General features: G+C 38.6%; 1 protein-coding gene across 1 annotated transcript; it reads left to right on the top strand.

Annotated features, from left to right (window-relative positions):
- The first annotated feature begins 84 nt into the window (after positions 1 to 84).
- Positions 85 to 14,952, top strand: GGH (gamma-glutamyl hydrolase). Its single transcript, XM_065629006.1, has 9 exons — positions 85 to 234; positions 755 to 869; positions 2,088 to 2,138; positions 5,282 to 5,366; positions 8,183 to 8,321; positions 9,190 to 9,296; positions 9,404 to 9,494; positions 10,773 to 10,910; positions 12,981 to 14,952. The coding sequence occupies exons 1-9, from the start codon at positions 102 to 104 to the stop codon at positions 13,100 to 13,102; spliced, it is 981 nt and encodes a 326-aa protein (XP_065485078.1). The 5' UTR covers positions 85 to 101; the 3' UTR covers positions 13,103 to 14,952.
- The last annotated feature ends 462 nt before the right edge of the window (positions 14,953 to 15,414 follow it).

Genomic DNA, 15,414 nt, shown 5'->3' with positions numbered 1-15,414 from the left:
CCGCCGGAACTACACTTCCCAGCGTGCCCCGCGGCGCGGCGGCGGGCGGGCCGGCGGCTGCGCGGAGCCGTTGGTCCTGACAGGCGGCGAGCGACGTGAGCATGGGGGGCCTGGTGCGGCTTGCTCCCCTCCCGGCCGCCGCCTTCCTCCTCCTCCTGCTGCTCCCCGGCGCCGCTGCAGCCTCCCCTGTGCTGCGCGGCCACCTGGCGAAGGGCAACGAGAGACCCATCGTTGGTAGGGGGCGGTGGCGGTGGCGGGCGGAGCGGCGGCGGCAGCCGCGGGGAGGGGGTGGCGGCCCCTCAGGCGCCGGCGGCCGCTCCCCGGGGGTTACCGGCGGGTAACACGGCGGCCCTCGCTGTGCAGGGGGAGGGAACGGCTCCTACAGCCAGCGTGGAACCCGGTTTGTGTGTGGAGTGAGAGGTTTCCTAACGCCTAGGTTTGGTTAAAGCTTTTATAAGTAGTGTTACGCTATACGTTGTTCAAAAATCTTAAAATAACACTAACTTATTTAAGAGAAGTTGTAGTACTGAATAGTTAAAGCAGGGACGCTGGCTGTGAGTCCGATAATGTGTGTTTATTTGGCACCTTGTCACTAGGCAAAGTAATTGATGCACCATTGTGTCGGTGTTTGTAATTATTTGAGGGAGTAAATGTAACACTAATGTGGCGTGTAGGAAACTTGAGTTCAATTTTTCTTTCTGTGTATGGCATTTGCTACTTGTATAGTGTAATTTTTTTTTCTTGGACCCTTCAGGGATATTGTCACAGGAATGTCACTTTGAGAAGTTCCACAGATTTGGAAGTTCTTATATTGCAGCTTCATATGTGAAGTTTTTGGAATCTGCTGGTGCCCGAGTTGTGCCAATAAGGTAGAATTTTTTATCTTTACAAGGGGGTAATAATTGTTTAACACTGGCACAGAAAGCAGTTATGCAGCTTTTCTGAGTGTTTAGAGCTCTTCCACGACTATTTGAAGATGCCACAATTTGCAGGGTGGTTTAGAAATCAGAATAAAAGCAGACTGGAACATGTAATTTTTCATAGTTCCTCTTATGATAATAACCTTTATTTGAAAAATTTTATTTTTTTATCTTGCATAATTTGCATCCGTGGCTTTTGAAGTTACCTATATTCAGTCTTAATGTATAGTGCCCCATAAATACTCATAGATACCTAGTTACATATATACATACTATCTTTTGTCACATTCTGTAGTCCTAAAATTCAAGTAGTGGAGGAAGGCTGTCAGTAGTCCTTGAAGAAACCAAAGTCCAGTTCTGCTCAAACTATGGGTCACTAACTCCATGTGTAGTTGTGTTTTCCTTGTTGGGTAAAAAGTAGCAGAGTAAGTAACAACTGACAATACTTCATAACAGCTATAAAATAGTAAATGCACTGAAGTCAGATGCTAAAATGGTAATTGTCAGAACTTAAAAGCTATACTAATGCCACTGCAGAAAATTACAATAGGATTTATCTGCACAGTCCAATAAGAGCACCAGGTAAGTGCCTGAATAAGAAGCCAGTGTTCCTCTCATAGCTGGTGGAGCTTTCAGAATGTTTGCTGTCTAGAAGCTTCATTGATGAATAGAAGCTTCTAATTCTGGCAACTATGTTAGGTGCAGCAAAGCTGGACACTTTGAGTATACCCAGTGTATCAGTTCTGCTGGAATGTAGTCATCATACTGGTTTGCTGGTGTTTTGTGGATGCTGAGGTCTTCCTCATCTTCCCACCTCGCAACTCTATGTTTGCTGGAGATTGGGTGTGACCCACTGTTTGCAGCTCGGCCCATCTTGGAGTCAATTGGAAACCGGAGTTGCCAGTCTGCAGGAAATAACCACCATGCCACTCATGTAAATGTTAAATTCAACAAGCATCTGCAAAGGGGTCCCCTGAGCTGCACCTGTCACAGCCCTATTTTCAACCTTGTGGACTGAGCTGTTTCAGTTGAAATGTTTCATTTTATTCTGTTTAAAGCATGCTTTCTACATATTTTCTGTATCATGTTTCCATTCAATAATGTTGATATTTTGTGGTTAAATATGAATATTTCATATATTCTGTAACTGTTTTCTTGGTGTTTCAGGTTAAATCGTTCAGATGAAGAATATGATAAACTATTCCGCTCTATTAATGGGTAAGTTTTGAGCACTGATTTTCTGTTGAAAGATGTGATAGTTTTGATTTTGAGCTCTCCTGTGTTCCCAAGAACACTGTCTTTCTTCTCTCTTGAGAGGTCGTGCTGAGCGTTGCAGACATGTAAATATGTTCTAAGACAGAGAGAGCACCATTTCATCCAAAGTCAGTCTGCTGCCTTTCCTTCCTTGAGGAGCACGTCACATAATCTGCAACAGTGCCATCTTGGCATTGTTCTGTGCTTGTCTGCAGACAGACTGAAGTGGCATTGTAGTGGTTAACAATTGTACAAGTGAAATAGCTGACTTCCTCTTTGTTAATGTTTCCTTCTTCCTCATTTGAGTCATCGCCTTAGTTTTGATATTTAATAGCATTTGCTGGGTGTTTCATCCCTGTTCCTACCCTTCTTCCCTTTTCCAGTACTCCCCACATTTCATCTATCATAAAAGTTTCTGATTTCCAGTCTGTTCTACCCATTTTTCTATGGGTGCTTTCTTTCTTGCTACTTGAATGGCCCATCTTGCCTGTTGTGATTCTGTGGCTTAGGCCTTTGCTTGACAAACATTCTAATTTTTCAGCTGACCTATGACAACTGTCCACCCATGTGCTTTTCCTACATTTTAAATGTGGGATATCTAATTTAACACATTTAATTGTGGACTAAGCACAGTCATAACCTTTTATAGTTGCTGTCTGCTAAAAGTGCACTTTAGAAGAGTTGAGTCAGCTGATGCTACACTTCACAGGCTTGATTATATGTGAACCCACGGCATGTGATTAGGTTACTTGTAGTCATGAGATGAGGATCTTAAGCCATGAATATTTTTGTTAGGCTTATGCATATACTAGAATGTTAATCAACATACGTAGAATTTGCAGATTTAGACCTGTGGCTGTCTAGGGAGAGCATTGTCCTCGGCTCCACAGAATGCCCTGTACACCAACGTGTGGGTCTTCAGAGTCTTCTGGTATAAGCAAGTATAAGACAGTGACACTTCTTCCCTTGTGGCTCCTCATATTGGAGTCAAAATGAGTAATTTCATCCCTTTCTCGTGGCTGCCAGCCTCTCTTTCGTTGCCAGAAGGATTTTTACCAATGAGCTCTTCAATTCTTTCTACCTCACCACCTTCCTTGATGTAGAAGAGAATGTTAGGCAAGTTGATCTCGTTCCCTTATCCTTCTGTCATTGCAGTTACTGGCAGTGGCTTTGTGCCGTGTAGGTGGGTAAGGATGGTCTGTATTTCCTCTTATTGCTCTCCACTATCAGTTAATGGCTTCCGCAGTATAGCTGTGTGTAAATAACAAATAAGATCTCTGGAGGGAAGGACTTTCCATTATGCGGAAACTTAGAATAAGAGATACGTTGATCTTTCATGTTGTAAGAGCTTAACTCCAGGTTCTTTGCAGTTGGAAATTATTTGTTATTAAATGCCACCATCTTAAAAGAATGAAATCTTCTATAGTAGAGACAGAATTTTATGAATACAGTGATGTACTCCTGAGATAGCCTTTGAAATTCAATCAGCTCTAACCAGTTAGAGATACTGGAATAGCGGTAGTTACATTTCAGTGTGCATATGACAATGTCAAGCCATTATCATTGCTACTTAATGGGTTACTTCCTTTTTGCATTAGCAGAAATGACAATTGTTTTTCCTAATTAGTATTGGCCAGTTTTTTTATTTGAATAACAGGAACAGGTGAAGTGAATTTTCCAGCACTTCCATGTAAGCCTTATTTGTCTAACTAGATATCTGTAGAAATCTATAATCTGGCCTGTTTTGAAAATACCTTCACCTGTGTTCTTTTTCTATGTTGGCACTGGAGAATGATCTGATTTATATTTTTGTGAATACTGCTCTGCTTTTCCACTAAATACTTGGTGGCTTTTGCATGGTCCTGTGCCTCATTAACCTTAAAATAAACCTGGTCACAAGGGTTTAAACGCACATGCACTCTGCAAATGATTGGTATCATTTGAGATGTTAGTTGGTTTTAGCTGCTTGTTAGTATCTCACTGATGCATGTTGCCATTTCCAGAGCACAGAAAGGTAGAGGAAAGCCTTCAGCCATTTTGGTAAAAAATCAGCAACTGATTTATATGGCTTGAGTAAATTTAATTGAGGTTCTGCTGCAATGGGGCTAGGGAGCGCTCACACATTCAGTTCTGTCAGTTTTGCCAGTACTGTTCCAGTTACAGCCAGAAGAGACTTCCTTTATTTCATGTTACTGTCTCTGATAGTACTTGATTACGTTCTATGTCATTACATGTACATGTGAAATCTCTGCTAAACTGTACTGAGTCTTTAGTGGTGTTTGGCTTTGGGGAGCCACACAGAGAATTTCCATTGCCGATTATTTTTTGTGGTAGAAAAAGATTGTGCACTGTTTCTTTGAAAATGTCTCTGAGTCTTCTTTGGCTATATTAGATCCCGTGTGACCAAAGGTTATGGCCAAATGTACTTTTTTTCCTTTTTAATAGGAACTTTTTGATCCGTGTTGTCTGTCCTAAGAAGGTCACTCTGCCAGGGCTACAGTTCTTTCCTGAAGCTGAAGAGAATGAATTGAGATTGAGGACAGGATTTTAAAGTGCTAGGGAGAGCCGGCTAAGAGTCAGGACAGGATTTGATGGAGTCATGGCACACAACGCTTTTGTATATCAGCTGAAATCTGTATGTTTTGTGTATTTTCTCTTTGCTCTCTTCTTATATTGCACTAGGCTCAGTCACTGCTTTGTGATAATAACCATTCTTCAGTATAAGAGCACTGAGATTTAGGATATGATTGGTTAAAGACTAGAAGACCTAAACTTAGCTGTCTGCGTGTGCACTAGCTGTCTAAGGTCACGTAATTGATGGGTTGCTAGTCAGTACAGCCAGTAGAGCCTACAGGGCTGTTCAACCAATGACCACTTAGGTGTCTGCTCTAGAAAACCTATTCAAGTCTCTGTTGACTTTTCTGACTAGATCCCTGCTGTACATAATAGAAGCTTAGATGCCTGTCTATAGGTTTTTGAAATGCAGGTGTCTTAATGTAGACCCGAATCCTACCCTTAAAACCACTATCAGACCTTTCTCTGTGTACATTGTCCAAGTTTTAGTTTGGTCACAGTTGCTAATCAGATTCTTGGATGTTGCTTTTCAGGGTACTTTTTCCAGGAGGTGGTGTGGATCTTAAGACTTCAGAATATTCCAGGGTTGCTAAGATATTTTACCACAAGGCATTAGAGGTAATTACTAAGGAACAGTCTGTTCTTGTTATTGTCACTTTTCAGAGATCAAAATGACAGGAAGGCTTATATTTTCATAGTTTTGCATTGGAATCCAGTGTGTTAACTGTAAGCCTGACAGTAAGTAGCTCGTTGCTGGCTTATGCATAAAAAAATGTTTAATAGCTTACTATTCAGACTTCTGACACCCTCTCCTGTTACATGTTGTGTCATGGTCTTAAACTCCCAAGTTCCTCAGATGAGAACAGTATCTTTTATTCATTGTACCTGGGGCTTTATGGCTGTGTGGAACTTGCAATAAAGTAACCATAATGCCTTCCAAAAGCAGAGAGTATCCATTGACATTGAACGTTGAACAAAGTTATACATAAATGTAATCATTTGTTGAAGTCTTACGATTAAAGCTTAGACTTGGAAGGAGTTCTAGAGAAACTCTCAAATAAACCAATTTACAATGATATAACATTAAAGCCTCCCTTTGCATATATGTTACAGCTAGTGAAACACCTTTATTCTCACTTATCTATAGGTAGATTTAAAAATATTTTTGGAGGTGCAGATGAGGGACCTGCATTAGCATGTTATACCATTTTACCCATTTCTTTGCATTGGTAACTGTAAATATAGCAGGTTTCTAAAGAAACACTAGCTTAATATATAACATGAAAAAAGGTGGGAAGGACACTTGGAAGTTTATATTCATTATTTTTTAATATTTGTATGATCATTAGCTTTATTAAGAGAATACTGAATTTCTGGGAAAGCTCATTCTGTCAAAGAACATCAGGAAGGATCTGAATCCTTACTGAAGATTTAATTCTCTTAGAGTGTAAGAGTTGGTTTTTTTTCAGATAGTAGTCAACACATTTTGAAGTCAAATTTGCATTGTGGAAAAGTATGGATATTCACTGAGCTTTATATACAATCCCTGTGAGATCTTCTGTGCTCAAATTGAATAAAAATGTTCTTCTTTTTTTCCTCTTTGCTGACTTTATTTTCAGCTAATGCTGGTTGAAATTATTACAGAATTCATATTTCAGAAATTTTGCCCAATTCTAGAGGTGGTTCTAAGTAGAGCTTAAACTGATGCCATGGTAGGAGCGTTCATTGGCAGTGAGGGATTCCTCATCTACCCTTGCTGCCGACTTCCCAACAACCAGCAAGGAAAGCACAGGTAGTGCCTTCATGGGACCAGTGAGCTGCTGCAATTCAGTAGTTTAAGCTTCCTACTCTTCAGTCCCCATGGCGCCACTGTTGTTATTTTTTTGTGTGTCTTTCTTCATAGTGATTGTTAGTCTGTTGCCTTAAACCTAAATCTTGCAAAAGCTGTCTCGCTTTTCTGTAAGAATCTCGTTTGTCTCTTTGAAACTGCTCACTGTGTGAAGTGCAGCCTCTGTCTTGGTATTCAGTACTGGGGCAAGGTTTCTTGTGCTTGGCAGTACTATTATGAAATTCTATTGACATTTCACAATGATTAACTGTATTGTATATGTCATAATTTTATGCTCAGAGAGGCAGGTTTATTAGGTGGTATGTGTACTTCAGGTGAGTGAAAAGCAGAAAACTTTCAGTTCATCATAGGTAACCCTTAGTAATAAGTAATTTTTTTTCTGTGCTATTTGTGATGTTTGTGTGTTTTGATTTTCATCTTTTGAGACTTAAATAGCACTATAAAATACTGACAGTTTCACTAATGTAAGGTAAGCTACAATAGTCAAGAGTATATTAGCAGGTACAGAATTGAGTGGATTTCATGGTTTTTTTTAAAAATATATGAGGGCTCTTTTTCTCTTCGTTTTCAAATGTTCACAAAGAGAAATTACTTGGTCTGGCTTTGCTTTAATATGAATAGAGGATGCGAAATGCTAATCCTCATTCAAGTCAATAGAGTTTTACTAGCCAGGCAAGAACCTAAGTGAAATACTGTTTTCCATCTTTTAAATTAGGTTTTAAAATGTGATGTCTTGGGTGTCGTTTAATATACACTTAGCCTCCAGGCTAATGTTTATTAAAAAAAAGCAGGGGGAGGGCACAAAATGTTTATGGTTCAGTTGTAATTTTTCTTCAGGTGTAGTCTATTTTTTGCCTTTAGTGGTTTTATTCCTCGCTTACATGAAAGACAGACAGTGAAGTTTCAAGTCCTTTGTGTAGCCATGCATGATGGGTGGTCCTGAAGATGTTGCAGTATTATTAGACTTCTTTCTGTAAATCTTCAGTGTTTTGCTCTGAGAAGCACTTATATGGGCTTTCATTACCATACTATCAGTAATGCAGTAGGGTAACATTTTTATTCTAAGCCTGTAATTTCAGCTTTCTCAAAAATGGTGATAGGGGGTGGTATGTGTAACTTTAAAATGTTTAGAAACAAGGTAAGAAAGACTACTCAGATTTCGCAAAAATGGCAGTTCTGAAACATCCCAGTCTATAATATTTGCTTACTATCAGGAATAAACCATACAAAAATGCAAATTTCCACTGTGCTTAGTTAAGTGATAGGAAGCTATTTGTGTTCTCTCTTTGCTTTCCTTTTCTCCTTTTTACTTTCTTCTATTGCTTTTCCACTTGCCTGCTGATTTTCATTCTTTTGAAAATGATTGTCACTTTTTATGTTACTTAAACTCCCAATTTATCTTTCTGGAACACAGGTCCAAACCTGCTAGTTAAACAAGCATATAAGAATGTAACTTAAGACCGTAGCAATGCTAGCAAGAGGATTTATGCTTTCTTAATACAGATGTGTGGGCACAGGCATATGGACATTGCAAAGGGCCCTTGCTATGTGTTCATAACATGCTTTGTTGCTTTTTATTTTGAAGGCTAACGATAAAGGAGATTATTTCCCAGTATGGGGAACATGTCTCGGACATGAAGAGCTTACATATCTCACAAGCGGCGAAATTTTACTTGTTAAAACCAAGACAAATGGTTTTGCACTCCCTCTGAACTTTACCTCAGGTGAAAAATTCCATTGTATCTGATGTCTGAGTTTTTCTGAGAGGTGCCGTGGTTTGTTTGTGATAAATATGCAGGGGTGAATGTTTGGGAGGTTCCTGATGATTAGCTTGTTAAATTCTTTCTTACTAAGTTGCCATGACTGTTTTTAGAAAGTCAGTGCCAACTTTATCACTTCTAAAGCAGAGATGTGAGCAAAAGCTGTTTGAAACCAACAGTAATCAGCAAAAAGACACAGTGACTCTTTGAGTCATTTGATAATTTGGACATACAAAAATAATGTGGGTTTGGGTCCCTTTTTGTTACCGAGTTGAACAAAATTCACAGGTCTGAAACCTATCAAACTCGGAGAGCAGGTGATTTTAAAGTTTACAAATTGCGTCTTTCCTAATGATGAATGTTAGCATTGCTGTCCCACTGGTACAGTATAGAAATCAGAAGACATCCCTTAAGATGGGGCTATGCCACTCAGTAACACTGGTAAAATGTGGCCTCTGTTGATACTTTATCCCTTAATTTGTGAGTAAGCCATCTGTGGACCATGTAGCATTCACAAATTCTATCATTTATGATCATTGTGAATGGAAAGATCACTGAAATGAGTGGTAAAGAATGATGCTTATTGAGAATTTAGGTAGCAAAGTTGGGTCCTCTGTATGTCAAGACTGGAGGACAGTGGTAACAGCATATTGGAAACCTGTAGTAGTTATTTCACTGATTTCCCTTCCGTGTATTCTAAAATCATAAGGTTATACTACAGAAAAAAGTTTACTTTAGTCCAGTATTTTATTAAATTTGTCTCTAGTATTAGTCCATCTATTAGCAGCTTGGGTAATGGACAATATCCTTTTTTCATTTTTCTTTGTAACAGCTGCAAAACGCAGTAGATTGTTCAAGAATTTCCCTGATGATGTATTACATGCACTTGCTACTGAGCCATTGTCATCAAACTTCCATATGTGGAGCCTCTCCATGAAGGTATTTGGTCATTTTATTTCCTGAACACAAATGCATTTGCTCTGTTAAAACTAGATATAAATGAGCAAATAACATTTTTTTTTTTAATTTTCCCCTCCTTATCACAGAATTTCACAAAGAATGAAAAGCTTCGTAATTTCTATAATGTTCTGACCACTAACACCAATGATGAAGTGGAGTTTATATCTACCATGGAAGGTAGGGAAATGAATTTCCTTTGTAAACTGTGACCGTAACACACTAGTTCTTTAGAGGTGTACTGATGTTAATTTGTACTGCAAGCTTGCTGTTAGAATAGCAGAGCGAGCATCAGCCCTGTTGGTGCTCTGGCTGTGAGGAACATGCCCTCTTTGCAGAGATACTTTATCTTATGAGTACGTATCTGTGAGCCTAATTACTGACTTGTCTCACCTGCTGTTCCCCTTCCAGATATGCTGTTACACTTTAGCACTGGAATATTTCAGTGCTGTGGTGTGAAGTGTACAGCACTTGTCCTGTAGTAGTTTAATCCCTGCACAGTGCAATGTGCCTCTGTTGCACCTTATTTTCTGTCTGTCTGCTTATGCTTGTGTTCCTGTGGTGCTCTGTATCTGTTTGCACTAAGGAAGAACAATTCAGGGTACTGAGGTAACAGCAACATCCCTCTTTACTTTAGCAGCAATACTAGTAATCAGTCTCTTCCAAAAGCCTTCTGCATTATTTGTCTTGTGTCTGTTTTGCACCAGGCTTGCTCAGCTTAAGAAACAATTCAGCTCTTTAGGGAGTGTTTTATCTTGATCAGTGCACTATTAGCAGCTCTACAGTGAGGCCCAGCTGCTGGCCCATGGGATTCCTCTGTACAGCATACTGGCCATCCTCCAGAAGAGGAGAAAAGCAGTTTGATCAGAAGAACTGATTAGGCTAATGACAGACATCTCCTGTGCCTGCAAGCGGTTAATCACAGAGCAGTCATCAACTGCTGTGCTGCTATTCTCTGTTAATCGAGTTAAGGACCGGCTTCTCCCTGCGGGTATCAGGTCTGGCACAGAGCAGATGGCAGCTGCCCCTGGACTGATTGGGCCTTGAAGGAGAACCTAAGACTTGGATCTGTCCCATGGAACTGCCAGGGATTTCCTTTGTGCCTTTGAATATTGCATGTTGAGTGTTGCTGGCAGTAGATAGGAAGCTTTGAGACTGATACACTTGTAACGTTACTCTTTAGTTTATACCTATATATATAAACATTCTGAAATGAATAATAAAAAAGTGATGTACAAAAATCTTCTCGCATGGAATGAGACTCTTCTTTTACAATATCCATTTTGTTTCCTTCAGTTCTACTGGGACTAACAGAGTTTCAACTTGCTGTTTAAACTGTTGTGAAACTGTTGATAAGTGAAGTATTTTTATAGCTTATCCTTTGAGTTTCTTTTGCAGTAAGACTAAGCACATAATTCTTAAAGCACAGACTTTTCTTATGTGCTTTGTTTATTGCAGCATACAAATATCCAATTTATGGCATCCAGTGGCATCCAGAGAAAAATGTTTTTGAGTGGAAGAATTCACCAGGCATTCCACATTCCCCATCAGCTATAAGAGCAGCGTATTATGTAGCTGAGTTCTTCGTTAATGAAGGTAAGACATTTATTATCTCTAAATGTTGTTTTTTTGAAGTGAAAATCTTTGAAGACGACAGACCTCCTTTTTGGCTGTCAAATTTCAGTACCTCTTACTGCTTTCCAGGAAGATTACTCTGCAAACTTTATAGCCTCATAAAAAACTAAGGGATACTAGAAATAGAATGGCTTAGTAAAAGTGACATCAAAAGGCTAGGCATTCCACTAACTCTTTTCAGTAGACTCACTCAAAAGCATTGTTTGTGCTATGACTATCTACCATTTCAAATGGTCACTGTAACATTTTAGCCTCCCTTGCACAAAGACAATGAAACAAAAAAAATATTCCATTCATAATTTTAGAGGTTTCTTCAGTTCCAAACTGAGTTAGAGTCATTCAATGTATTCTCAGTTTTGCTTGCAAAATACGTGTATCAAGATTATAAATACTGCTTGAGCAGTATATGGATGGTTTATCAAAGGGATGCAATACAGTGCCCGACATTTATATACTATAGAGAGCATAAGAAGTTTTTAAATTTTACAGAGCTTCTAATTTGTTTATACCTTAAGAAGCTAGAAATAACTGATGTGTAAAATTTTCAAAATTTATGACACTTTTGGTCTATTTGTTATAAATAAGCAAGATATAAATACTGGAGTATTGGAAGGGATCCAACTTATTTTATTCCTTTATTTATACTTACTAAACCATTCTGCTGAGACACCATTTTCATATTTTAAAGTGACTGTTTATGAAATTGTCTTACTTGATTGAGACTATGAAGAAGCATAATAAATAACCTAATTGAGTTTGGTCTCTAGAGTTGATCCTTAATAAAGAGAGTCACCTAACTGGAGAAAGCAGGCCGTGATTCTTTGATTCTGAGATTTAAAGAAATGCAACTTCTGCTGACCTGGTCAGTGAGAGTATAGAAATAAAAGTTGTGCTTCGTACAACCTCAAGGCTCTTTTTTGCATAATTTAGTCCTGCTCCTGTTTGCGAAAAGGTAGCAAAATCACGTAAAATTCCTTGTCAGTATCCATAAGCTTCGGATATTGTAAGAATTTTGGTAAGATTCTTATGGGAGACTAGGACAAAATTAAAGGGGAAAATAGAAGAAAGTATGGTATGAGTCTGTTTTCTTTTGTAGTCTTAATTTTAGAATGCAGTACATTCTAGTTTTGTTTGCTACATTCCCTACTATCTGTCTGCATGCTGTATTAGTGGCAGAAGTAAGCTTGCTCAGGCCATTATCTAAGTAAATGTGGCAAAATAAGTGCCAACTCTGTAAGTCCTGTTGAGACACAGTACATGCAAGTTCTTTCATATATGTATACACATATAATGAGCTTGTGCATAGTACTACACAGATGCGTCACTAGCTTTTGGATCTGTTGACCTCCAGTTCTAGTAGAGGAAACTTCGGTCAGCCAGCTATATGTGTCTACCCCCCATCTCTTATACCAAATAACAAGTTACTCTTCATTACCACCCCAATCTGTGTACAGCTGCTCCTAACAAGTACTTCATATCATAATGTTGCAATGAGTAGTTGATAGTTTTAGAAAATAAACCACAGGGTGAAAAACATAAACTGTTTTCAGCTGGCAAAAATATACTCCTCCGTGATCACTTGATAACTAAACCATTCTACTGAAATATCATTTTCATATCTAAAATCTCAATTTGAACTTGTGTAGAGTTGCCAACATGATAAACCAGACAAGGTTTCAGTTTTTACTGTACTCACCAGCACAGTCTGTGCTAACAATGCAACTTCCAGTAGGCTGATACTTGTAACACTGAAAGAAATGCAGAGTATTGGTATCTCTGGTAGATACTGCCAGGATCTCATGGATAAATATTTTTGTACAGTCTTGGCTTTAAATAAATTTATTAAATTTCTCCCTCTCCAGTAATAAAATATGCTGTAACCAGCTTTCTGAAGATGTATCTTCACAGTTCTTCACATATAAGTTACAGTAATTCCATTTGCTGTTATGCTACGCAGAATAACTTTGCCTAGAAAGATGATTTCAGGGAGGATAACAGTAAAGTGATCTGTACTTTTACGGTGTTTTACAGCCCGGAAGAGCCTGCACCATTTCCCCAGTGAAGATGAGGAAACAAAAGAATTGATTTATAATTATACTCCAGTTTATACAGGAACATTTTCTTCATTTCAGCAAGCCTATTTTTTTGATTGAGTGTCATGTCAAAGGTGCAGTGTTGCTATTTATAAATGGAGTTATTTGTCAGCATTGTGTAATTAAGCAGACATAGTGCACTGCACATGACAGAAAGCCAGAAGAGTTTGCTTTCTTTACAATGATTTATCCTGTGTTTCTTCTGCACTGTTGGACCATTAATATAAAAATATATATTCAATAACATGGTAATTGTCTTAGATCACACTTTAAGGTAAGCTACAGAAAAATGCATTTTTCTTCCAGGGAAGAGGTCTTGATTATGCTTATAAACTTGGAAGAAATCATGTTTAGTACAAGGAAAAACCACTGTATTGATATATTTTAAAATATGAGAGCTGTCTTTGTAAAATGTTGTGGACTATGGTAGCACTAGAGGCTTAGGTATGTTGCTTGATAAAATCCTATCCTTTTCAAATTACTTAACACACGAGACTCTTGGGTTTGTTGTAAATATGTGTATGTAACCAAGTTCTTGACAGGGACTATTCTGTCTTTTGAAAAAATCGACCAAAATAGTAAGGAGGCGTGATAGCAAAGAGACATTTTAGCCTAAAAAAGCACGTTATATCCCTTTTGTGAAACTGTTTCTCTTGTACATTCAACCTTGTTTGGAGTGTTTATACCTTGTGAGGTCTACAGAAATATGAGGATGCAGTGAAACTGGAGGCAACAGACAGATATTAATATGAGATGCAGATGTCTGGGGTTTTTTTATGTAAAAGAATGTAAACCTAATTTTTTCATTACGTAGTCTGATTTTTCCTCTAGCTACTGAATAGAATTCTCACTTTCAGTCAGGAGATAGTTTGCCACTAACTTAGTAAAGGCAGTAGTTTCTTGATGTCTTGTTGGATAGTTCAATGCAGCTAGAATTCGAACAGCAGTTGAATGTATATGAGAAACCTATTAACTTTGACAAAATGTGATAGCAGCAGTTGCATTCAATACACTGTGATACCTTTTTTCTTTTTGTTTGCTTTGCTTTGCTGCACACTTAGTAAAAGTTTTGTTCAGTGGTTTTGTGTGGTGTCCAAAAAGGGACTAAGATGAAACAGTCAAATATAACTCTCCTCTATTGCACAGCTTCCAAACTCTGTTAACATCAATAGGGCGTTGGAGTTTATGAAGAATTCAGGTTTCTATCTCAGCTGTGTTTTGTAGTACTTTATACTCTGAAGTACCATATCTGAATAAAGCTGATACGTTTCTCTGGTTTTTTCAAGTAAAAGATGCTCTACTTGTTCTTTATTGTGAAACAACTGTGTAAGAGAATGTGAAATGCATTAGTTAAAAAACTGTAAGGAAACATTAACTGTGACTGCCAGAAAGACACTACCAGGTAATTACAAGCTTAAACATGTGATATTGCAGACTATTTCTACATTTGTCAGATCAGCCAAATTCAGTAAATGGAACTGGTTTTTAATGTAAGTGACTTTATTAACTATATTAGCTGACTCCTGAGTAGAACCAAGTGTAATAAGAGGATTATGTTCTAAAGTTGCATATGAATGTAACACCTAAGATACTTAGAAACCAAGTCCGGTCTTCTACTTCTTTTTCAGGCTGAGTTCTTTGCAATAGCTGTAAGAATTTGCTGAACTAAAGAGGGCAGGATTTAGCCTTAAAAACAGGGATCAATCTTGCAAGTGAAATGTCTGCTAACTGCAATGGTAGTAACTAGTCTCTAAGTGTGTAACTATAAAGGAGTACTGTGTGTAATATGATGAGAGAACAGTGTATTTATTATGAATTTGTATGTTTCTTTATATCCTTTATCTTGAAAGCCTTGTTTGATAGAATCCAGGATGTTTCTATGATGCACGAAATAAACTTTTATTCAAGCAGATATGTATTTTTATTCTCTTTTAGATACCATGGATAAAGCACTAACAGTCTTTGCCTTTGTATTTCTGTCTGTGACAGTCACAAATCAGGAGGCTACTGTAACCTGTGTCCACTTGGTATGGTTGTGTCAGCAAGTCAGGGTCAGGATAAGTGAGATCCTTGGCCCAGCACAGACATACCTACAGCATAGCTCAGGCAGGGACCAACGCCCAGGGCCTGAGCTCAAATGCATTTAAACGTGGCTGTTGAACCAAGGGGAAGAAGCTTTCAACAAGGCTGCCCCCAGCTCTTGCTCACGCAGCCCTGTCACAGCAGGCTCATCCCAGGTGCAGTGCCAGAGCTCGCTTGTGTGTGGGCAGCCTGTTGTGGTTTAACCTGAGCTAGCAAAATAACTGTGATATCTGCTCGCTCGCTCTCCCCGCCACCGCGCCCTGAATAAGGGAGAGAATCAAAAGGGAATG

The sequence above is a fragment of the Caloenas nicobarica genome, chromosome 2, assembly GCF_036013445.1.
Source record: "Caloenas nicobarica isolate bCalNic1 chromosome 2, bCalNic1.hap1, whole genome shotgun sequence".
NCBI classification, from domain to species: Eukaryota; Metazoa; Chordata; class Aves; order Columbiformes; family Columbidae; genus Caloenas; species Caloenas nicobarica.
Note: the sequence above shows the minus strand (reverse complement) of the source record. Positions and strands in the feature narration are given on the sequence as shown.

What these genes read in the sequence shown, in the direction of transcription:
- GGH (XM_065629006.1), top strand. Translation starts at nt 102, where the DNA reads ATGGGGGGCCTGGTGCGGCTTGCTCCCCTCCCGGCCGCCGCCTTCCTC. An exon ending in CTATTCCGCTCTATTAATGG is followed by an intron (nt 2,139 to 5,281) that starts GTAAGTTTTGAG and finishes GTTGCTTTTCAG; the next exon opens with GGTACTTTTTCCAGGAGGTG. An exon ending in TGAGTTCTTCGTTAATGAAG is followed by an intron (nt 10,911 to 12,980) that starts GTAAGACATTTA and finishes GGTGTTTTACAG; the next exon opens with CCCGGAAGAGCCTGCACCAT.